The following is a 24,610-nucleotide window of genomic DNA, read 5'->3' as shown; positions in this document are numbered from 1 at the left end:
CCTTCCCAAAGGTGCCTTTGAAAGCCCAGTGTATCCAAGGATTTATTCCCGCTCTTTCTGGAATCAAGCCCAGGTGTGACTCTTCCCCAAGACGGCACAGATTATTTTTTTCCTAAACCATCTAATTCCTTATCAGTGCGTGGCAGTCATAATTCACATTCGTGGTGGAATTTCCCTTTATGGAAGGATTCCGTGGAAAAATAGATAGCCTCGGATTTTCCTTTTCTTACGCAAATGTCTTCCAGTTGCGCTGTTATCTCTGATTCTCATATTTGGTACAGCATGCTACATACAGTAGCTTCTTTTATAAATTGTAGGAGTAGCTTCTTAATAAAGGTTCAAGACTGCAGCACATTTTTCAGCCTATAAGGGGATTCTAACGAATGTCCTTTCATTTACGCTGACATCAGTCATGAGACAGAACGAGCCAGGGAGTGACGTGTCCCTTGTAATTCAGAAACTTGAGCTCAGAGAAGTGAAGGGACTTGCCCAAGATTCCACAGGAATGGGAGCCAGGTAAATGGGCTTTACACCCAGACCAACATTTACCCCAGTCTCTGCTCCGAGTGCCGCATCCGGCCGCCTCTGTAAAGCAGAATGGAATAGTTTTGCATGTGTGGTAGAGCGCTCAGACAAAATACAAGATGCCTAGTTAAATTTGAATCTCACATAAACAGCGAATTTTTTTTCAGTCCCTGGGGGCTCAGACGGTAAAATTGTCTGCCTGCAATGCTGGAGACCAGGGTTCAATCCCTGGGTCGGGAAGATCCCCTGGAGAAGGAAATGGCAACCCACTCCAGTACTCTTGCCTGGAAAATTCCATGGACGGAGGAATCTCGTAGGCTGCAGTCCATGGGGTCGCAAAGAGTCAGACGCGGCTTCGCGGCTTCGGGTTCACTTTCTTTCATGTCCCCTATTGCAGGGACGCACCAATGTTGAGTCTTTGTTATCTACCGAAATTCAAATGTAAATGAGCATATTGCACTTTTATTTGCTAAACCTGGTAACCCTGACCTGGGGGACACCTTAAGTGGCCACTGAGGCCCAGAGAGGGACAGCGATCTGCTCAAAAACACACAGGAAGGGACTTCCCTGGCCGTCCAGTGCTTAAGACTCTGCCTTCCAATCCAGGGGGCGCAGGTTTGACTCCTGATCAGGGAACTAAGACCTAAGATCCCACATGTCTCAGGGTGCAGCCAAAAAGTAAAAAAAAAAAAAGACACAGGAGAAGTCAGCAAACCCAGGACTGAGGGCAGTGTGCCTGTTCCCAGCTCCTGCCCCTGTGTGAGGTTGCCGAGTGCTCCCAAGTCGAGGGAGCAGGGGTACTGGCGAGCACAGCTGTCCCTCTCCAAGCGCTGCCTTCAGGCCGTCCCCTCCACAGCTGTCCTACCTAACCGCCCACCCCAAAACCAGGAAGCACGTCCCAGTGCGGAAAGATGAGCAGAGCGCGGTCGCACCAATTAGAGGAGATGGTGTTAACTGAGATTTCCAGACAGGGAGCACAGGCTGCTCAGGGAGCAGCTAATGAAGCAGGAGCCTCCAATTAAGAAGCAATTGGAGTGTTTGCCGCAAACCCAGCGCAGCCGGTGCAGCAGAGACCCTCAGGCTGCTCGCGTCCCCGCAGCAGCTCAAACGAGGGACCTCAGACCAGGCATCGCCCCTCCCTGGGCTCTGCTTCCTGGCTAGTGAAATGAGGGGGTGATGCCGGTTGCTATTTAAGCACCCTGCTGACCACCACACGGGCAAGTTCAAGGAGGTGGGAGGGTTTTTTTCCCTCCAGCATTGGACATTTCTTCACGGCATTCTAGTGTTCCCCGCCCGCTCCGCCTCCGCACTGCACTCCACCTAAGGCCATTATTCTCTGATTTGTTGCGGACTCAAATGCTAGTATCTGTAATTTTCATCCCTTAATTTAATTTCTATTTCCAGACCCCATTCCTCTAGGTTGGCAATGCAAAGATTGCTTTCTCCCTAACCCCAGGATATACCGACATCCCAAAGGGATTAAACGTGGTGCTGACGCATCTGTTGGGGGCAGGTCAGCAGCCTCCACTGAGGTGTCATCTTGGTCCCAGCCAAGCATCATGAGTGGTCCCTGCTGGTTGCCATGGAGATCATGCTCCCATCTGCTGAGGATGCAGCCTGTGGTCAATTGATGGTTATAATGGCCCCAATTTTTCTTGATTCCTAACATCCATATGCTTTGGTAGTGCTTGCCCCCACTGGTGACAGGCTTGACTAATGTAATAGAAAGAGAGTTGACCAGCATGAAGTAAATGACTTTCATGTAGCAGGGGTCAGTGTTCATTTATACACTTGGGTTGCACTTAGTTTTGCTTGGTTAGGAAACACATTTCTGTATCTTCCCAGAGGCATCAGGGGACTTATCTCTTTTAATTGCAATAAATGAATGTCAGGATATGTTGCCTGGGATTTGCTTCAGAATGGAGCCAAAGATACAATTGAAACAAGTTCGTCACGAGTTGATCCTTACCGAGGCCAGAGGATGGGGACTTGGGGCTCTTCTGTATAATTCTCTCCACATTTGTAACTGTGTGAAATATTTCAATGGGGAAAAAGCCCCTTGAAATCCTGCCAACCCTCTGGAACCACAAAGTCGTGCCCACCCCTCCTGCTGGGGAAGATGACACGGCCCGAGGGGCACACTCAGCATGTTCCTGGGAATCTTCATCGCGTTCATGCCCAAGGGGTCCGTCGTATCCAACTCCGTAATTCCACAGACTGTAGCCCACCAGGCTCCTGTCTGTGGGATTTCCCAGACAAGAATACTGGAGTGGGTTGCCACTTCCCCCTCTACGTGGCACACAGGAGACACTCAGCAAATATCTGTTGGCTGAAGATCAGGTCAGTTCAGTTCAGTCGCTCAGTCGTGTCCCACTCTTTGCGACCCCGTGGACTGCAGCTACTCCAGGCGTCCCTGTCCATCACCAACTCCTGCAGTTCACCCAAACTCATGTCCATTGAGTCAGTGATGCCATCCAACCATCTCATCCTCTGTCGTCCCCTTCTCCTCCTGCCCTCAATCTTTCCCAGCATCAGGGTCTTTTAAAATGAGTCAGTTCTTTGCATCAGATGGCCAAAGTATTGGAGTTTCAGCTTCAGCATCAGTCCTTCCAATGAATGTTCAGGACTGATTTCCTCTAGGATTGACTGGTTGGATCTCCTTGCTGTCCAGGGGACTCCCAAGAGTCTTCTCCAACACCACAGTTCAAAAGCATCAAGTCTTTGGTGCTCAGCTTTCTTTATAGTGCAGCTCTCAGATCCATACATGACTACTGGAAAAACCATAGCTTTGACTAGATGGACCTTTGTTGGCAAAGCGATGTCTCTGCTTTTTAATATGCTGCTGGATTGGTCATAGCTTTTCTTCCAAGGAGCAAGCTTCTTTTAATTTTATGGCTGCAGGCACAGTCTGTCGTTCCATATCCAGTTCTAACTGTATGCAGATGCTTCTTAACCTGTATACAGATTTCTCAGGAGGCAGGTCAGGTGGTTTGGAATTCCCATCTCTTTCAGAATTTTCCACAGTTTGCTGTGATCCACACAGTCCAAGGCTTTGGCATAGTCAAGAAAGCAGAAGTAGATGTTTTTTTGGAACTCTCTTGCTTTTTCCATGATCCAGCGGATGTTGGCAATTTGATCTCTGGTTCCTCTGCCTTTTCTAAAACCAGCTTGAACATCTGGAAGTTCACGGTTCATGTATTGCTGAAGCCTGGCTTGGAGAATTTGCGGCAGTTTGAGCATTCTTTGGCATTGCCTTTCTTTGGGATTGGAATGAAAGCTGACCTTTTCCAGTCCTGTGGCCACTTCTGAGTTTTCCAAACTTGCTGGCATATTGAGTGCAGCACTTTCCCAGCATCATCTTTCAGGATTTGAAATAGCTCAACTGGAATTCCATCACCTCCACTAGCTTTGTCCATAGTGATGCTTCCTAAGGCCCACTTGACTTCACATTCCGGGATGTCTGGCTCTAGATGAGTGATCACATCGAGTGATCGCGGTTATCTGGGTCATAAAGATTAGAGCAGTGTGGCTCAAATTAGAATAACAGGCTTCCGGCTTCCCTAAATCAACAAAATGATAGTAAAGTTCACCTGGAAAAATACATCTGTGAATAACAGCCAAGACTAGCCAGAAAAAAAGAAGGGACCAGGGCCCACCCTAAAAGGACACAGCCTGGTGGGAAAGAGTAGCTCGATAGATCAGTGGGGTGCTGCTGAGCAGTGGTTTTCAGCCCTGGCTTCACGTTAGGCTCCCCTAAAATGCTTCTAAAAAGCACACAAACAGGAGACAGTGCTTGGGCATTATTCCCAGAGACTGTGATCCATCAGGGTGGCCCCTGGGCACTGGGGTTTTCTTCCCTTCTAAAAACTTCGACTTTATCAGTGTTTAATTCTGTAGTTTCTTAAATGCCTCCAGGGGACTCTTGCGCAGCCAGGACTGAGAACCACTGGGCTGGCGAGTCCCGAAGCGGGCTTGGCACCCAGGAACGTGCAATTTATGGTAAAGTGGCATTTCACACTGGTGGCAACAAGAAGGGTTCTTCAACCAGCGCTGCTAAGATAATTACTTCAGCATCTGGGAAGACTGCTGGGTGTTTACGCCTGGCATCAGATTAAATCCCATACGGATCAGAGTCTTAAATGTGACAATAGGAGAAGGAGGGGACGGAAAAGCCGTGAAAGTCCCTGAAGGAGCTATGAATAAGTTTACAATCACGGTGGGGACGATCTGCCAAAGCTGGTTATAAGCCTAAAGAGGAAAAAGCCCGTAACTTTTAAAAACATAAACACATTTGATTCCTGGATGTCACCAAATACGGTAAATGAAGCAAAAACATGAATGACAAACTAGAAAAATCTGTTTAGAATACACGTGCCAGACAGTGGACTAGCTTTCCGTGATTAACAGAGAGCTCCACTCTGCAGTAAGGTTCTGACACCAACTGTAATTCTGCCCACCAGTGACGCTGTGTGGGCTCTATTCTGACAGCGAGCAAGTCTGTGGCACCAGCTGGGTGTCCTACTGTGTGTAAGTGTTAGTCGCTCAGTCTTGTCCGACTCTTTGCAACCTCATGGGCACACCAGGCCTCCCTGTCCTTCACCAGCTCCCGGAGTTTGCCCAAGCTCATGAAACAGGAAACCACAGGTGCACGCAAAACTTGAGCCCTGATGTGCATAGCAACAGTATTCCCCAAACCCAAAAGATGGGAACAACCCAAGCGTCCATCATCTGATAAATGGATAAGCAGAACATGCTCTGTCCCTATCATGGAATGTTATCCTATCGCAAAAGGAATGAAGTCCTGAGGCCTGCTACGACGTGGATGAGCCTCGAAAACATCCCACTCAGTGAAATGTCAGACGTGGAAGTCCATATATTACATCATTTCATTTTATAAAATGTCCAGAATAGGCCAATCAATAGATGCAGAGAGGGGACTAATGGTTGCCTGGGGCTCGGGGGCAGGAGGAAACGCGGCAGTGTCTGCTAGTGATCACAGATTTTTTTTTTTTGCGGGAGAGTGGTGATGAAATGTTCTAAAACTGATTATGCGGATGGTGGCATGACACTCAATATGTTGAGATGATTAAATTGTGCACTTTAAATGGGTGAATTGTTTAGCAGGTGAATTACATCTCATAAAGCTGTGAAGAAAACACTGACATATGACTTTTCACTTCTCAGACTGGCAAAATTAGTAAGAGCGTAAGGATATAGACTCCCTCTTATACCGTCGATGAAAGTGTAAATTGGTGGCACCTCTCTGAAGAGCATTTTGGCAACCGCCGCCAGATTTAAAAGCGCACACGCTCTTCATCCGAGGGCTTCCACTTCCAGCTGACCCTATGGAAATGCTGCACATCCAGGAACACCCAGGAGATGCGGCCGGGGCTTTGTAAGAGCCAAGAAACGGGAAATGAACACACGTGCACAGAGAATGCAATCTTACCGTGGAGATAACATGCAACCGTTCAAAAAGAGGTGGAGACGGAGGCCGTGTTGGTCTGGAGAGATCTTCAGGGACGTCGTTCAGGTGTAATACTCGCAAAGTGCAGGACAGCGGGCAGAGAGCAACTCTGTTTCAATCAGTAAAAATGCTGATTTGCCCAAGCGTTCAGGAAGGAAGTGCGAAGAAAGCAATCGCCTCCCGGAGGAGGGCTGCGGTAGAGAAGCTTTTAGTTCTTATCTTACCATCTTTTGGGAACAGTTTAAATTTTCTAAATGTGTGCGCACATTAACTTTATTTTTTAAATGCCACCAGGATTATCTGTGCAGTGGCATTCCAAGCCGCCTTTCATTTTCTTCATGTTCTTCTGTATTGAAAAAGAAAACCTTGAAAAATCTCTTGCACTGCTGACAAATGCGTGATGGTTGTGTGTGTGTGTGTGTGTGTGTGTGTGTGCGTGATGAACTGCTGTTGCCCATGAGGACCCTCGTAGAATCCGCGCCCTCCGTCTCTGGGTCTGTTTCTCAGACTCAGGGAAAGAGCTGAGGGAGCTGGGCTGGGAGTGCTGCTGGCTTTAAAGGCTGGAAGCTGTAACTTCACTGACAGCCCAGAGCTCTCTCCAGAGGCAGCCTCATACCCTTCTGGGCCGGCGCACCTGGATCTATGGGGCAGGTGAGCTTGGAGGTGGGGTCCAGGTGAGATGGCAGGAGAGTCCACTCCTCTGAAATAGGAGCGCAGATGGGGAAGGCTCTGAGCGGATGCTCTGCTGGTCTGAACCAGGTCAACCAAAGCCCACTTTCTGAGTGAGGGCTGAAGGGGTCTCTGAAGGCTGGTAGCCCCTGGGCCCAGCCCTTAATGGTCACCTGGAGCAGGCCTGGAGTCCGGGAACCTGTGAATGTGCTCCCATAGGTGTTTATGGGCTTGCAGATCTGTGCTCCCCACATGTTAGAAGCCACATGTGACAAGCCCACGTCTGTGTCTCCTCCCTCCCTCCCACCTCTCTTCTTTCAGCATCTGTATTCCAGCAACGTCCTCCTCTGGGGCAGAGGCACGGGGTGAAGACTCTCCATTTCAGGGAGGGTCAGGAGTCCATGGGAGCACTGTGTAGGGCTTGCCGCCTTCCTCCTGGGACAATCCACAAAATCCGTCCTGGGAGAACCAAAGAATTGGCCAGGGTTAGTGGGCCGCGGGCGGGGCGCGGTGGACCATGCTGTTAGTGCGTTTGTATCTTCACACCTGCGCCCGCCTGTGTGCTTGTGTGTGTGTCTGGGTGTGATGTCGTGCGTGTGTGCCTATGGCCGTCGAGTGTGTCCCTCCAGGTGTGCGGCTGCGGGACACCCCTCAAGGGACAGGGCCCAGGCAGCTGCGGGCTAACGAGATGCCGAGGCTGTGCAGTGACCTCCCTCAGGGCCCGTCCTCCCTGGAGGAGCCGGCTGCTGCTAGGCGTCCAGAGACGGGAGTCGTCCCCGCTGCTCTCCAGAGGCCCTGCCGACCTGACAAAAGCTTTTAGATCTTGCCTGCAGGCGTGTCTCGGTGGACAGAGTAGGACTCTGTAACAAGAGGCCCCCCAACACTCAGCACAAATAACTTAGTTTATCTCTCCAGCCATAGCAGTGTGGGAAGGCGGCCCAGGCACGCGTGGGTGTTCGACGGTGCTCTCGAGTCCCAGGGCTCCCCAGGCCACCTTGCTCCTCAACCACACAGGACACGGCTTGCGAATCCTCTTGCCCACTCTTTCGGCCTCAGGTCCCAGTTCAGTCTGCCCCAGATCTTTGTTCTGTCACCAAGAGGCTCAGCCACACGACTTCCCAAACCACAGAGCAGGCTCCCTGAGATGAAGCCCGCCTCTCCGAAAGACAATGGACCACGGTGCGCACTTTTCCCCCATGTTATTATTAAATATGAACTCTTTCTTTTTGTGGCTATAGGTTGGTTATCTGTCCGCATCCCCGGCCTTTGGGCAAAGCACTTTACTCTGTGCCCCCAGTGTCCCCATCTGTAAAATAGGGATAACCATAGTTCAACTCCTAGGTTTGCTGTATGGATCAAATTCTAGGTTCCTAGGATCAACTGAGCTTAAAGCTTTTAGAATAGAGCCTAGCACATGCTCCGTGCTATTTTAATAATAATCAGCATGAGTATCTGTTTGGATTCTCTCCATCTCTCCATGGGGTGGAAGGGCAGGCATCACTTCACCTTGAGACAAATAAATGAAGGACCAGTTGCCCAAGGCCACAGCGCTGGCAGGCTGCTGGCTGGGTCTGGATTTAATCCAGGCCTGAACCTCAGTGACCTCATGATAAACTTGGGGTGATGATGGAGCCCCCCGGTAGTATTAGGTTGTGAGTGTCCAGTGAAAGTGAAAAGGGTTAGTCGCTCAGTCATGTCTGACTCTTTGCAACCCCTTGGCCTGTAGCCTGTCAGACTCCTCTGTCCATAGGATTCTCCAGGCAAGAATCCTGGAGTGGGTAGCCTTTCCCTTCTCCAGGGAATCTTCCCCACCCAGGGATCAAACCCAGGTCTCCTGAGTTGGAGGCAGTCTGTTTACGTTCTGAGCCACGAGGGGAGCTCTGAGAGTCCAGTGCTGACACGCAATCAGGTGATAGGAACGTGGAGGACACCATTCAAACGACCGTGCCCTTCCCCTTCATAGGGACCCCCAGACTCCAGGCCCGTCACGCCTACGCTCTCACACAGCCAGCAGGGATCCCAGCTGCCCTGTGCCTGGCAGCCCTGGGGTCAGCTGCTCCCGTGTGCTGGGCGGGGCGGCTGGGCCTTCAGAGAAGCCCATTGTCTCCTTCTTCTGGGGCTCTATTGTTGGGGCCTCCTCCCAGGGCGCAGCCCCAAGACACTCAGCTGTTACCGGCTAGTCTTGGCTTCCCGAGCGGGAGGAGGGGTGAACGTGCAGATGATAAACAAGATCACCAGTCTGGTTCTACCGATAAGGACACGGAGGCTCGGAGAGGCTAAAGGACTGAGTGCGGAGCGCTTGTCTCAAGTCGGAGCTGCCGGACGAGGCTGGGCAGTGGGAGCAGGGGACCTCGAGGCAGCGAGGTCATGCATCGTATTAGGTCGGAAATGTCAAGGCCAGACCACCCGGCCCCCGACCTCATCTCGCTAGAGCGCAGACCCTAGAGCGCAGACGCTCGCCCAGCTGGGGTCGGGGTCACATAGCGACTCCGCCTCCGAGCCCGCCCGGAAGCCGGGCGTCCCTAGCTCCCCGGATCTCCCGGCCTTGGGACCACTAAGACAGGCCGGGAGGGCCGGGGCGGGGCTATTGCTCCTGTTCCAGTTCTGCGACGAGCGGCCCTCCCCCTAAGGGGCGCGGCTTTCGAGCTGAGCGAGATCTCACTGGATGTTTGCCTGCGGAAGGCGGGACTTGGCGCTTGAAGGACGTTGGGGGCGTGGCCTCCGTCGGCGCCGCCCGAGAGCTCGGCGCGGGACTCCGACCCTCTGTGACGCAGGCCCGAGTGGGGGCGGGGCCGGGCCGAGCCTCTCGAGCTCCGCCCCCAGCGGAGGCGGCCGAGGCCGGGGGCGTGTCCTGGGCGGGGCCGCGCCCCGCCCCGCCCGGTCGCGGAGCGGTGGCGGCGCAGGGAGGGCCCGGCCCCGGGATGTGAGTGCGGCGGGGGCGGGGGCGCGGGCTGGGGCGCCGGCCAGGCCGCGGGGGTTCCCAGGGGTCCCCGCGGGCGGGCGCACCGGTGCGCGGGCGGCCGAGCGAGCCGGCCAGGTGCGGGCCCAGGTACGGCGGGCGCTCGGGCCGCTTGGCCCGGGTCAGCGCCCCGCGTGCCGCGGCCAGCCCAGCGCCACTCATCTGCGGCGCACGGGGCGCTGGCCGGGCGGGGGCCCGCGACGTGCGCGGCTTGGCGTCTGTCCTCGGGGCCCCCCAGCAGAGCGGAGGCCCCCGCGGTGGCAAGCCGGCTCTCCGTGCCCTGTGCGGCGGCTGCGGAGGTGTGATGGGGGTCAGCTGGCGCGGAGGGCCCTAGGTGACCCCATCCCTGGCTCCGGGTTGGGCCGCAGCCTGCGTGAGCCCGAGCTGCTGTTTCTGGGAACTGTCCCCCACGCTTGTCAGGGATAGATGGGGTGCGTTCTGTGCTCGGTTGAGTGCCTTATCTCAGCCCTCCGGACAGACAGCCGCACGTTTTGCAGCCCAGGAAGGCCAGGCCTAAGGCCACACAGCTGCTGGTTGTAACTGTTGTCATGCGGAGGTGAGGTGCTGAGGCTTGCACCCCAACACACCTGGTGCACATGGGCTGCTCCAGAGACCGGGGTGACCTTGGGGTGCCCCTGGTCCTCTCTCTGAGCCTCTGGTGGGGTGGTGGTGCCTGCACCCACCCCGGGCTGCTGCCAGGATTGGGCCGGATGGTTCAGGGAGTTCAGTAGGGAGCCACTATCTTAGTGTTGCTGCTGTGGCCCTTCTGCTGCTGCCAGGGGAGCTAGTGGCACTGGGTCAGGGCTGTGTGTGGTCTGAGCTTGCTGGCGCGAAGGTGCGGCTGCTCCCACACTGAGGCTGTTCCTGTCTGTGCGTGTCTGTCCCCGTGCCCACGAAGGCCACACCCCACCCAGCTGTACCAGCACGTGCCGGACTCACGCTGGCCCATTGTGTACTCGCCGCGCTACAACATAACCTTCCTGGGCCTGGAGAGGCTGCACCCCTTTGACGCAGGAAAATGGGGCAAAGTGATCAGCTTCCTGAAAGGTATGGAAGGCCCCCCCCCACCCCCGGGACCTGCATCCGCTCCCTGCAGCCCACCTGCCACCACCGCCCACTGCTGCCTTTCCCTCACGCAAGCTTCAGACGCTCCCGCTCCAGCCTCAGCCCTGACTGCCTTCCACCCGTGCTGTCATGAGGATCTCTCCAACACAGCCCTCTGAGCTCGACCTGGCCCCGCAGCACACCTTCACCGGCTCCCGTTCCCTGGGGACCCAAGCCCTGTCTCTGCCCCTGGAGACCAGTAGCAGGGGAGCTGGTTGCCATGGAGCCAGGGAAACTGACCTCTGGAGGGATGCACTGTCCATGCCCCACAGAGTCCGAGAATCTGGGGCTGGACCACCTTTGCTCCAACCCCACTGATGAAAAATCTAGGAAACTGGGCCCAGAAAGGTCTGACCCTCAGAGCTCTAGCCTCATCCCATTTGTGGCTCATTCTCTGAGTAGGGTAATGCTGTGGGGAGTGCGCTGTTTCAACCGTGGTTTGTAATCCAGGGTTGAAAATTCAAGCATCTCAGTAGACTGGTGAAAAAAAAAAAAAAAGATACTCCAGTTTCCTATATTGGGGTTCTTTAGCTGAGGGAAGTAGGAAGTATTACGTGAAGTGTTACCTGGCATTGGATGAAGCACTGAATATCTCTACATCACACAATGCCTTTGGTCACGTCCTGGGGGATGTTTCATTTGGGGGCTAGCCCACCTTTAACACCTAAGCCCATCTCCCTCTTTAACAAATTTAGAGCGAGCCTCTGGCCCTGCACCTTGCAGAAAATAGTCACAGTGGAGATTAAGGACACTGTGGCCTTCGTATTTTTTTTTGTTTTTGTTTGTTTTTAGTTTTGCTTACCTTCTGTTTCTGGCAGGCGATACTGATTTTCCACTTGCAGTAGCGACCAGAGTGCTTATTCAAAGAAAAAGATTATGTAGAAAACAGGACAAGTGTGCAGGCCTGGGAAGAGCTCGGGGCGGAGGGGAGGGGCCGTGGAGCCAGCCTGCCTCCCCCGACTGTTCCCTCCTGGGGGTGGAAGCTCGCAGCGGTAACCACTGGACCTCCAGGGAGCTCGCTCACGCCTCCCTGAATGAGGTCCTTCCCTCTCTGCTTGCAGCGGGCCTGAGGCTCTCCACAGATTGCCCCTTCTCGGGCTCGTGTGTCACCCTGCAGTGCAACCTAAGGGTGCCTTGTCCCCATCACTGAGGTGACCGTCTTCCTGAGTTCGCTTCCTTCTCTGATGAGGATGTAGGTAGAGAGGAGTAAGGGCCACATGGTGAAGGGCCTTGGGTACTGCCAGGAACAGAGCTGGTCTTTTGGGGGAAGGCAGTAGGGAGCCTTAAGCTGAAACTCCAGTACTTTGGCCACCTCATGCAAAAAGTTGACTCATTGGAGAAGACTTTGATGCTGGGAGGGATTGGGGGCAGGAGGAGAAGGGGACGACTGAGGATGAGATGGCTGGATGGCATCAGTGACTCGATGGACACAACTCTGAGTGAACTCCGGGAGTTGGTGATGGACAGGGAGGCCTGGCGTGCTGCAATTCATGGGGTTGCAAAGAGTCGGACACGACTGAGCGACTGAAGTGAACTGAACTGAGTAGGGAGCCATGAAATGTTCCGGGCTCTCCATGGAGCTCTCTGTGGGAGATGGAGGGAACCAGGTGGTGTCTGGGATCTTCCAGGTGGCCCCATAGTAAAGAATCCGCCTGCCAGTGCTGGAGACGCAGGTTCGATCCCTGATCTGGGAAGATCCCCAGAGGGGAAAATAGCAACCCACTCCAGCATTCTGCCTGGGAAGTCCCGTGGACAGAGGAGCCTGGTGGGCTACAGTCCATGGGGTCGTGGAGTCGGACGTGACTTAGTGGCTAAACAATGGCAAGCCAGATTCTACCAGGGTTGGTTTCTGAGGGTGACATATTAGTACTGGTCCCGTAGATTCTGACATCATCCTTCAGTTTCCCTAGAACCAGAGCGTCACGGATCTGTTCTCGGCGCCCTGGACAGAGCACTCCCTCCCTTCTGTCTGACTTCTTCTGTTGCAGAAAGGAGGGAATGTTGTCTGGTGTGTGTGGGGGGTGACGCCATAGTGTGGCGCTTCCCAAACATCAGTCGTTGGCTCACCGCTCTTGGGACCGTGCCATCAACTCATACCACCTGTTCCCTTATTTGCATCAGAGTTTTTATCGACCTAGCCTTCATTTTTAAAAACTTAAATAAGCCTGTTTTAAAAGGAAACATTGTGTCATCTCAATGGAAAAAGCCAGTTTCATTTGCCAGAAACAGAAGGTCACGGTAAAAAAATAAATGCAAGGAAAGTAGCGGTGTATTCCAGCTTGGGCGGCTTTCTGTTGTGAGAGGCTGTGAAACGATTGCTGCTGGTGAGGGGGTTAAAAAAAGGGGGAGGAGCAAGGATCAGGCAAGACCCCCCACACGACACCCCCCATGACGTCACCCCAAGCGGGAGGGGACTCACTCAGAGTTTTTCTCACCTTGAGACGCAGCATTAGTGACCCCTGTGCCACCTGCCTCTGCAAGTTGCCCAGCCACGCCTGAGCTCACCCCCTGGCTCTCAGCGGCCTGGGACACCGGAGGATCGCTGGGCACAACGTCCTATGCCCCCTGGCCCGAAGGCCTGGCGGCTCTCTCCACACTGGCCTGAGAGGTGGCCCAAGCCAGCAGGGGCCACCTTCCCCTGGGGCAGGGCTGCCAGGGCCACGTCTGAGCCCGCGGGAGGGGCTGGGGCTGGAGGCCAGCAGGGGTGCATGGTGCCTGCTTTGTGGTTTCAGAGGAGAAGCTGCTGTCAGACAGCACACTGGTGGAGGCGCGGGAGGCCTCGGACGAAGACCTGCTGGTGGTGCACACAAGGCGCTATCTCAACGAGCTGAAGGTACGGGGCCTGGCGGCGGCCAGCCGGGAGGCGGGGACGCAGGCTCCAGGGGCTCCGCTCCTGTCCCTGCGCAGGGGGAGCGTGTGAGTCTGTGGTCCCCATTGGGAGCCAGGGGCCCTAGGAGGGCAGGTACCAGGGTTGCGTGTGGTGCACACACACGAGGCGCTATCTCAGTGAGCTGAAGGTGCAGGGCCTGGGGGTGGCCAGCTGGGAGGAAGGGCCGCAGGCTTGAGAGGCTCCGCTCCTGTCCCTGCGCAGGGGAAGCGTGTGAGTCTGCGGTCCCCATCGGGAGCCAGGGGCCCTACGAGGGCAGGTACCAGGGATGTGTGTGGCTGCTCCTGGGGGTCGTGAGCCCCCATCCCTGGGAGCATGAAAGCATGAACGCCCCCTTGATGGGGATCGAAGCTTCGCCGGTGTTTGGGGCTTCTGCCTCAGTGACTTTCCATCTGGCCTCTGTAGACAGGCCTCCAGGACCCCTGCTGGGGTGATGGGTGGCGGCCCCCAGCTCCTTGTCTCCCTCCAGCCACGTCTGTGCCACCTTGGCGTGTATTTATGTATTTATGTTGGGTTGAAGCTGAAGATTCTGTTTCAAGGCTTCTGCTGCTAGAGACTTGGAAACTGTTGTGCTGAAAGCTGGTTTTTGCGCCCCAGCTGGGAACGTACACAAGTGGTCAGGCGGGTGGTGCGTGGTATGGGGCGAACCCGAGCTCCGGCCCCTCCCAGGCGGTGGCTGCCGCCCAGCTCCTCCGTGGGCCTGGCTTCCAAAGAGAAGCCAGGAGTGCAGACCGGTGGGTGCAGACCGGTGGGTGAAGGCACCTGATTTCCTAACGGAGCGACTCATCGGAAGGTTTGCGAATCCGCCTGCAGGCTGCCTGTGACGACCTCTTTCTAGAGGAGCCGCACGGCTCCCATCTGTGTGCTTCCGAGGGCGGAGACGTTGTTGGGCCCCTTTGTGGGGGCGGAGGGCAGGCGGGGCTGGGGGCGGCGTCAGAACTCAGTGGGTCGAGGATGCCCCAGGTTCTCTGCCCCCTGGAGCGTGGACGCCTGACACATAGCGCTGGGCTCCCAGCGCCTCATCTTAGAGCCAGAGTGGACGCCTGAGGTCACCAGGCCCCGCCCCGAAGGTGGGCAAGCCTGCAGAGGCCACACCTGCTCGAGGGCACCCAGGCTGTCCCGCAGGCCCCGGGGGGACCCCAGACAGGCCACCGCAGGAGCTCCTGGGCTCCCGTCGCGCCTGCTGCCCCTTGTCCTCCCACGCGCCAGCCCGAGCAGTGAGAATTCTAGATGGAACCTTGGCAGCTTGTGCTCCTGAAAGATTACCAGGAAGAGGATGAAGCCTGGCTGCCGTGAGAGCGAAGGGTGCGAGGCCCTGGCAGGAAGCCCAGCACTTGGCTGCCCTGGTTTCCCGGGGCAGGGACCTGCGTGGTCACAGTCCACAGCCCAGGGGTGAGGCCAGGAGGACATGCCTGCCAGAGTCCAGAGGGTGAGGGTGGGGCCAGGGCGAGGCCAGGACCAAGGGGCCAGGCTGGAGGGAGCGCCCGGAGAAAGCTGGGCGGGGCTGGGCTCCATCTGTTTGGAGGTCCTTTCAGGGAACCATGGGGGCTGACCAGATGCCTGGCCTTGGGCCCCCCAGCACCCTGAAGGCAGCTTTCTAGGTGCTACGTGATAATACGAGCAAGTATTTACAGGTAGAGTCTCAAGTAGAAAACCGACGTCAAGGGCAGAAGGAGCATTCAGATGTGCAAACGTGTCCAAGAGGCCACAGCCGAGCTACATATCTGGAACTCCCTGGTGGCCAGAGCAAAAGGAGAAACACGATGATTTCCACATGACCTACTAAGGCGAAGAAGTATTCAGTCATGCAGCACCTCAGTATGGAATTCTGACTGTGCATTGGGTGCAAAAACAAAGCAATAAGCAACGTTCCCTGCTGCCATGGATTCGCATTTCCTGCTGCAAGACTGAAAAGAAGTAACGGTCAAAAGCATCTGAGAGCTACGGAGGGGAAAGAAAGGGCCACTGGGCAGAGGCGCGCTCGCGCAGGCCGAGCGACCCGGGAGCAACAGGGGAAAGAAAGGGCCACTGGGCAGTGCAGGCTGAGCGACCCGGGAGCAACAGGGGAAAGAAAGGGCCACTGGGCAGTGCAGGCTGAGCAACCTGGGAGCAACAGGGGAAAGAAAGGGCCACTGGGCAGAGGCGCGCTCGTGCAGGCCGAGCGACCCGGGAGCAACAGGGGAAAGAAAGGGCCACTGGGCAGCAGGCGGCGCCTCACGAGGAAAGCCTGGCAGCGCGCCGGAGCGAGCGCCCGGGAGTGACAGGGAGGAGAGAAGGGGCCACTGGGCAGAGGCGCGCTCGTGCAGGCCGAGCGACCCGGGAGTGACAGGGAGGAGAGAAGGGGCCAGTGGGCAGAGGCGCGCTCGTGCAGGCCGGGCGGTTCGAGCGGGCCTGACAGAGCAGGCGGGCTGTGAGCCGAGACCAGAGAATGACGAGTAGGCGATACTTGCGGCGCCTCAGAGGAAGGCGATTGTAGGGACTCAGGCCTGGAGTGGGAGGGGGCTCAGCCTCCCAAAGGGGAGAGTGAGGGAGTGGGCTGGGCAGGCATCTGGGGGAGGGCATTCTGAGCGAGCAGGAGGAGGAGCAGGGGCAAGGGCCCTGCGGCAGGAGTGTCCCAGCAGCAGTGACACTGCTGGATTGGAGGGAACGGAAGGGAGGCGGTAGGAGGCGGGGTCAGATGGGGGTCAGATGAGGGTTAGGACCAGCGAGGGCCTGTGGTTGCTGTGCCTTTGCTCTGAGGGCAGTGGGAGCCCAGGAGTGTTTCAAGCATGAGGACGCGATCTGACCTGGGTTTCCAAAGCTTGCTTGGCAGCTGTGATGGGAATAAATGAGACCGGCTATCAGGATGAAATCAGGAGCCCAAGAGGAAGGGGGTGGTTGCCGTGATCCTGGTGGGAGAGCCTGGGCGCTCAGACTAGGCTGGAAGCAGCCGTGGCCGGGGGCGGACATGGCAGGACCTGGGGTTTGTTGTGAAGTTGGAGCGACAGGACTTTCTTGGGCTCGGATCAGGTGTGGGGTCTGGAAGCCAAGGATGTCCCGGAAACTGTGGCCGGAGCCCCAGGGAGTCTGGGCGCACCTTTGGCCTTGTTGCTGCCCCCCACGGTGCCCTGAGTTGGTGAGAGCAGAGACACAGACCCCGTGCACAGAGTACCCGAGGGTGAGCCTCCGAGGGTCCCCGGGAAATGGGACCTCCAGGGTTGTAGGACAGCTGAAATGGGACCTCCAGAGTTCTAGGACAGCTTCTCCACTTCTGCAAAAAAACAAAAATCAAAAAACGCTACTGGGATTTCAGTAGCGATTATGAGTCTGTAGACGAGTTAGGAGAGAACCGCCTTCTTCACCAGGCTAGGTCTTCCACCCCGTGGGCACCGATGTCTTTCCCCTCATTCAGAGCTTGACGTTCTTTCAGCAGCATTTTGCAGTTTCCACCGTACGACAGTCTTGTACCTGGTTGGTTGATTTATTCTTTTTGATGTCCTTGTAAATGAAATTGCTTTCTTAATTTCCTTTTGGGGCTGGTGGCTTCATTTTCTTTCCTTCTCTGTCCCCTGCTGGCTTGCTGGGGGTGGGAGGGAGGCAGAGGTCGATGTTTTCCTTCGGGGGCTCATCGCTCCCTTCCAGGGAACAGTCATTCCCTGCTTCCCACGTGCTGGGCTGCTGCTGGGGTTGGTGTGACAGACAGGTGGAGCCCCCGCCTTCCCATTTATGGGTCCTCCCCACACGTGCAACACATATGCCCCCGCTCACTCACACGTGCTCTTGCAGCTGTCCGGCCAGACTGTGCTCTCCCTCCCCCAGCAAAGCTGTCACATTGCAGGTCAGCACCTCCCCACCAGGCTGCTGTGTGTCCGTGAGGACAGACCAGCTCCATCTCCGGGCCTGGTGCCTCCCCAGGCTCTTGGGAAATATCTGCCAGGTGCCAGGGTCCCTGCAGGGCTCTGCCTAGCATTGGTGGAGAGCAGGGTCTGGATCGCGGGTGTTCCCAGCCAGGCAGGAGAGGTCCAGGACCAGGGTGCATGGACGCTTGCCCAGGGCTCGGGAGGTCGAAGGGAAGCTATATCCTGGTCTGGGTGCCCCAGGCCCTCCTGCCTCGACAGCAGGGGACGAGAGCGTGCAGCCCCATCTGAAGGGACGGCTGACTCCGGGTGGATGAAGGGGCGTGCTGCGCTGGGGGACCAGCAGCCCTGGGCGTCCAGTCCGGACTCTGTCGATGACTCGCTGTGACCTTGTAAAGAAGGATCCTCCTTCCTTATCCCCTCTCCCTGCCCGCGCAGGGCCTTGCTGCCCCGGGGTGTGGGCCAGGCCAGTTCTGAGTAGGCTGGGTGGTGACCGGTCATCCCCTGCAGTTCTCCTTCTGGACACAAGAGGGCAGCCGAGGGCCTTGGCCCATGAGGCCCTTCGCTGACTTCACTTTAAGAACACCCTGTTGTGAGCATCTCGGTGCCGAGCCTGAAGTTCAGCCACGGTGGGAGGGCCCCCATTTCTCACCCGAGGAGCTGCACTTGCCCACAGCCCCCCAGGTGCCCTGAAGCTGCCTCTGGGCCTGTTGGGCAGAGGGAGGCCAAACAGCCCGCGTCTCTCCCCGCAGTGGTCCTTTGCCGTCGCGACCATCACAGAGATCCCCCCGGTCATCTTCCTGCCCAACTTCCTGGTGCAGAGGAAGGTGCTCAGGCCCCTGCGGACCCAGACGGGAGGAACCATAATGGTAGGTGGGGCATGGGGGGCAGTGGCTGGGCGGGAGCTCCCAGCCCTGGCTCCTTCGCTCCCCGGGCCTTTGCCCACCTGGGGTTTTCCCTTCAGAATGCCTCATCCTGCTGAGTAGTTGAGCAAAATCGCAAATGTTCTTCAAGGCGGCAACAGGAACTTTCTTCCAAAGCTTCTCCCATAGAAATCACTGCTCTTCCCCTAAGACCCCCTGTTAGAGTATTTGCTGGTGTGTAAGAGGTGTCCTTAACCAGCTGGCCCCCCCAAGAGTGTGTCCAAAAACTGTGGCTCTGAGCTTCTCACATTTCAGATGAAAACAAACCCGTGACCTCGGCGGTGGATGGTGGCCCTCTCCCGTGTCGGGGTGTGGCAGTCACCAACACTCGCGGCAAAAGTGGGTTTCACACCGCGTGTCAGCTCAGTCCAGTCGCTCAGTCGTGTCCGACTCTTGGTGACCCCATGGACTGCAGCGCACCAGGCCTCCCTGTCTATCACCAACTCCCAGAGTTTACTCAAACTCATGTCCATTGAGTCAGCAAGGCCATCCAACCACCTCATCCTCTGTCGGCCCCCTCTCCTCCCACCTTCAATCTTTCCCAGCATCTGGGTCTTTTCCAATGAGTCAGCTTTTCACATCAGGTGGCCAAAGTATCAGAGTTTCAGCTTCAGCATCAGTCATTCCAATGAAAGTCAGCCACAGACAGTGAGGAAAAGAAGTGGAAACGATTGAAATGTACAGTGATCTAACCCAGACCTGGATCAACACCAGCTGACCCCTTGTAGTTTTCTTCTTAGCTTTGCAAATCTGTGTACTTTTAAAGTTTATTAGAATACTCCTGCTCACCCCAGAATGATGGGTTCCTGCATGATTTCAGGACTAGAGCAACAGTATTTCCGTGAGCAAAGTTGTGTCTGTTTTCCCTTCGAAAGCCACGTGAGAATCCTTGTCAGCTCGCATGCAAGCCTGAGAACGGAACTCTGGTTTCCTCCAGTTCCCTCTCACAGTTACACAGGGGTTTACACTTTGCAGGTGGCTCAGTGGTAAAGAATCCGCCTGCTAGTGCGGGAGCCACAGGAGATGTGGGTTTGATCCCTGGGTTGGGAAGGTCCCCTGGACGAGGGAACGGCAGCCCCCTCCAGCATTCTGGCCCGGGAAATCCTGTGGGCAGGGCAGCCTGGTGGGCTGCAGTGCTCGAGGTCAGAGTCGGACGCTACTGAGCGCGCTCACGACGCGCTGCCGTCTCAGAAGCCAGTGGGGGGGTTGCCGGGTGGGGGCGGGTGGTGCCCCCCGTACCCCACCTCACAGCTCACCTGCACCTTGGAGCTGCCTGCAGTGTTCACGGGGGCAGTGAGTCAGCGCAGGAGTGAAGCGCTCGGCCCCTGCCTGCCTCAGCCTGTGCTTGTTTTCCAAGGCGGGGAAGCTGGCAGTGGACCGCGGCTGGGCCATCAACGTAGGTGAGTGCCCCGGGGCCGGGCCTGGGGCCTGGTGGCAGCTGCTCGGATGCCGTGATGGCAGAGCTGCCCCCCGACCCAGGGACCCGGGGGCGGTGACCTGCCCCGGGGGGGTCCGTTTGCCTGGCCAGCCTGGAGGCCCCAGAGCTGTCCCTGGGAGGACGGAGGGGGCACCTGGGGCATGCCCTTGCCCAGCCCTGCCCACTCCACGACTGTCCTCGCAGGCGGCGGCTTCCACCACTGCTCTAGCGACCGGGGAGGGGGCTTCTGCGCCTACGCGGACATCACACTTGCCATCAAGGTGCGTCCGAGCGCTCATGACAGGCGGGGGCGAGGGTGATCATCTCCAAGAGCCTCCCTGAACGTCCCCCAGCCCAGTGTTCTCAGCACACGTTCTCACGAAGGGAGTCGAGGCCCCGAATGGGAGGGAGCTCACCTGGGTCCCTCAGCTGGGCTGAGACTCAAACGTGGACGTGACACCTGCTCATCTCTGTTGCCTGTGGTGGTCCAGAGGCACCCGCCTTCTCCAGGGGTTGGGGACCGGAGGAGAGCAGCTTACGGGACGCCACTAGATTATTAACAGGAGACAGGGCTCTGCTCCAGGAGAGCAGGGAGGAGACAGGGCTCTGCTCCAGGAGAGCGGGGAGGAGACAGGGATCAAGACCTTGATGGTGGCGACAGTGGCTGGCATCTGCGGGGCTCACCCCTTCACCCTCAGGGAACGGGGCCGGCAGGGCTTGAGGGCACAGCCCGAAGGGGCAGTGATGGCCGTGGCCTCCACGGCTGTCAGAAGCCTGTGCTCTGCCAGCACCCGCGTCGGGGCTCAGGCTGGGAGTCCACGTGGTCCCCGCGGCTCCTGTTCACATGGCGTGGAAACAGATGGGGAGGAGGGGGCAGTAGACCCTGGCCGTTTGGAGAGGGAGAGGCCAGGAGACCTGGTGGGAGGGGAGGGCAGGGGAAGGAAGGCCTTCCCCGAGGCGGTGGCTTTAGGGCCGGGCCCCTGTAAGAAGGCGGAGATGGCAAGACGGAGCTCCGGGTGCAGCTGGGAGGGGGTCCCCGCTGCAGACACACACAGGCTCCTCTGAGCCACACAGACCTCCCGGCAGCCTGGGGTCTCCCACAAGCACGGAGGCGCTCCCAGCCCACCCGGTCTCTGACCAGGGCCCCTGGGGGGCTGCACCCTCTTGCCCGGGAGGTCCTCACCTCTCCCCTCTCTTGCCCTGGGCAGTTCCTGTTTGACCGAGTGGAGGGCATCTCCAAAGCCACCATCGTGGACCTCGACGCCCATCAGGTGAGCGCCCAGCGGGGCTGGGGTCTCCCTCTCCCCAGGCGGCCTCTGACACGCGGTGGGGTTCCCCACCCCCAGGAACACCCCTGAGCCCCAGGCTGGGCCTCTGCTGCCCCTCCACCCACCCCCCCGCCCAGGGGGCATTCCCTGGGGCGTGCTGGGGGGTCCTGGCCTGGCCCCGGGTGGCCTGCCCTGAGCGGCTTCTGTGTCCCCACCAGGGCAACGGGCACGAGCGCGACTTCATGGGCGACAAGCGCGTGTACATCATGGACGTGTATAACCGCCACATCTACCCCGGGGACCGCTTTGCCAAGCGTGAGTGCCCCCCCACCAGCGCGCCCGCCTGAATTGGGCTCTGTCTGCCGGGCTTCTCCTGCGTGCCGGGCCCTGCAGACGTCACTTCACTTCTTGACCCTCGCCATCCCGGGGAGGGGGAGGCCATTCCCACTTCACAGACAAGGAAACCGAGACCCAAGAGGTTGCTTGACCCACGGAAGACCATGTAACAGCCCCCACCCAAACAAACACACGGTGAATCCCTCTGCTGGGGTGGCCGCCTGGAGAATAGAGTGGGATTTTCTCCTGGGCATGCAGCTGTCCAGTCAAAAATAGGGAAGGACAAGGAAGAAACAGAAAAATGTAGAAAACGCGAGATAAGATGGCAGAAATCAGTTCAAACGTGACAGGTAAATAAATGCCAGTGGGTTAAACTCATCGATTAAAAGGCAGGAGACCCTTCGATGAAGCTTTGAAGATGGGGACCTGCCCACCCTGTGGGGAGGGGACATTTACGCAGGAAGCGCCTGCAGGTGACTCAGCCACTCTGTGGCCCCAGGGACCCGATTCCGAACTGAATCTCATCTCGAGCGGATTGGCTTTGGACCCGAGGGCGCGTGGGGTGTCTGTGTCTCTGGAGAGAGCTCATGGGGGCAGTGAGCCCAGGCGCCCGGTGTGGGTCCCTGAGCCCCAGGCAGTGTTCCATCCACGGTCCTTGTGCTCTGTCAGCTTTCTTTTGGGTGGGTGAGCGGCTGAGCAGCGCCAGAGTCAGACGGGGAAGCAAGCAGTGCCCCAGCCCCGTTTCCGGCTACACGCTGGGGCATCGCTGTCTCCCCCGCCAGAGGCCATCAGGCGGAAGGTGGAGCTGGAGTGGGGCACGGAGGATGACGAGTACCTGCAGAAGGTGGAGAGGAACCTGGAGAAAGCTCTGCAGGAGCACCGCCCCGATGTGGTGGTGTACAACGCGGGCACGGACATCCTCGAGGGCGACCGCCTCGGCGGGCTGGCCATCAGTCCACAGGTGCGTCCCGGGGCGGGGCGGGGGCGGGCTCTGCTCTGGGGACTCAGCAGCGACGGGAACGTGGGTGGCACGGGCGTTCCTCCTGAGGCCAGAGGGGCCGGGCGGCAGCAGCAGCGCGGAGCGGGGTTAGACTCACAGCAGGACTTCCGCCACCCTGAGGGTCCGGGCCTGCCTGAGCCCATCTTCCCCGTCCCCCGCACCCACCCAGGGCGTTGTGAAGCGGGACGAGCTGGTGTTCCGGATAGTCCGCGGCCGCCAGCTGCCCATCCTCATGGTGACCTCGGGCGGCTACCAGAAGCGCACGGCCCGCATCATCGCCGACTCCATCCTTAACCTGTATGGCCTGGGGCTCATCGGGCCCGAGTCTGCTAGCGTCTCAGCACAGAACTCAGACACGCCTCTGCTGCCCCTGGAGGTGCCCTGACCACGCTGCCCTCTCGGAGGCTCCCCGCCTGCAGCCCGTCCACCCACCCGCCAGCCTCCCAGCACATCTCCTCCAGCCGAGGGGCCGGGGGCGCCTTGCACAGCTCCGCTCTCCCCCCGCCCCGGGTATCGGGGACTCCGGGCCCCCCTGCAGATGGGGCAGAGGGCAGGGCCTGAGTCCTGGCAGGACCCACAGGGGCACGGCCTGACCAGACCGCAGAGGTGGCGGTTCTCCCCAGAGGGAGGAGGCAGGTGAGGCTCCGGTGCAGGGGGCGCTCCTCAGGGTGGGGTGCTCCAGTTTTCAGCACAGCACGGCCATTTCAGACTGAGGAGGCTTGCAGGATCGCCCTCCTGCCTCTTCCACACCCTCTCCCCCTCCCGCCAGGGGTGGGCCATCCAAGAGGGGGCTGAGCCGGGTCTCTCTGGGCAGGGATTCCCAGGCAGCAGGCTCGAGCCCTGGTCCTGGATGTGGGGTCGCAGGGAAGGCGTGCAGGTACAGGTGGGTCTTCCCGTCTGGCTTCTCCATCAGTAAAGGAAGGGCTGGACCCACTGTCCCTGAGCCCCTCGCTGCTCGTGGGAGGGTGGAGAGGGGAGCCTGTTCCACCAACATCTTGCTTGTCCAGAGGGAAGGGCAGGCTCGGGGTTGGGGGGCGGGGGATGAGCTCTGGGCTCAGGGACAGGACAGGCCTGAGCTCTGGAGGCCAGAGGGGTGGAGGGAACCGAGGCCCAGCCCAGGAGACCGCGGAGGGGCAGGTAGCCGGGCGGGGTCCCGCAGGCCTCGAGGCCCAGGTGGGGACTTCGGTGCTGGTGACGCCAGGCTGGGGTTGCTGGGGGTGAGCGGAGGGTCTCCATCCTGGCCTGCAGCGGGTAGGGGGTTGGGGGCTGGGGTGAGGCCAGGTAGGGCTACAGCCTCCCTGAAAATGCCAGGCCTGCCCTGCGCCTGGGGTCCCAGGTGGGCCCTGACCTTGTCACCAGCTCTGCTCTGAAGGGGATGCTCTGGACCCCCCAGGAAGCCAGGGTGAGGGAGGCATCCAGTGCCCCACGGCCTGGGTGTGCTCTCGGAGATCAGAGTTGGGGGGAGGGAAGGTGGGCCGTCCCTGATCAACCCCCGTGGGGACTCTGCTCCTCGCCACCTGGGGGTGCCCTGAATCCTCCCGCCTTCTCCCTCACACCCCATCTGCTGTGGGGGTGGGGAGGGTCCCAAGACGACCAAGTGTCACAAACACTTGGACGCCCTGCCCCGCCCCCGCCCCCCGGTCTCTGCGCCTAACACCCCTTCTCCTCCAACACGGGCCTGCGACCCCAGGGGGCAGGCGGTAATGGGCTTGTGTCCGTGGAGCCTCTGTTCCAGAGAACCATAAAGGCCCTTCCCGATGCGAGCTGGCTGACGTGTGTTCTTCAGAGGAGGAGTCCGTCCCTCCTAAGGATCAAGGAAATAAAGGCTGAAAGTTCACACAGCAAGGGGCCTGGGGCAGCGGCCCGGTGAACGCCAGTGTTTCGTTCTGTCCTCAGAGTCTCCTGGGGAAGGAAGGTCATTGGGCCCATTTTACAGATGAGGCAACTGAGGCTCAGTGAGTTTGCCCCAGGCTGCACATCTAGTGAGTGGTGGAGCCAAGCTTGACCGCAGCTCTGCCAGATCCCACAGCATGTTCGCAGCTGCCTCTGATTTAGCAGGGGTGAAGAGAGGGTGCTGTCCAGACAGAGCGGTTTCGGGGCAGGGGCGAGTAGGGATGGGAAGGTGCCAGGCAGGGAGCACATGTAGGGATGGGCTGAGTGGGGGCAGAAGGGTTGGGGCAGGTGGGGAGTGGGACCTTGTCCTCAGCGCGGCAGAGCGG

General features: G+C 58.2%; 1 protein-coding gene across 2 annotated transcripts; it reads left to right on the top strand.

Moving 5' to 3' along the window:
- On the top strand, positions 9,490-24,154 carry HDAC11 (histone deacetylase 11). Of its 2 annotated transcripts, none has more exons than XM_018038405.1 (10): positions 9,490-9,584; positions 10,519-10,667; positions 13,457-13,557; positions 18,200-18,316; positions 19,728-19,770; positions 19,992-20,068; positions 20,996-21,058; positions 21,274-21,370; positions 22,174-22,352; positions 22,561-24,154. In XM_018038405.1, coding segments are annotated over exons 1-10 (1,044 nt in total). In that variant the 5' UTR covers positions 9,490-9,582; the 3' UTR covers positions 22,777-24,154. The 2 variants fall into 2 exon arrangements, with proteins under 2 accessions (XP_017893894.1, XP_017893893.1); XM_018038404.1 differs by lacking the exon at positions 9,490-9,584 and adding an exon at positions 9,812-10,176.

The sequence above is a fragment of the Capra hircus genome, chromosome 22 (assembly GCF_001704415.2).
Source record: "Capra hircus breed San Clemente chromosome 22, ASM170441v1, whole genome shotgun sequence".
NCBI lineage: Eukaryota > Metazoa > Chordata > Mammalia > Artiodactyla > Bovidae > Capra > Capra hircus.
The sequence above is the reverse complement of the archived record's forward strand: the minus strand, read 5'-3'. Positions and strand labels throughout refer to the sequence as shown.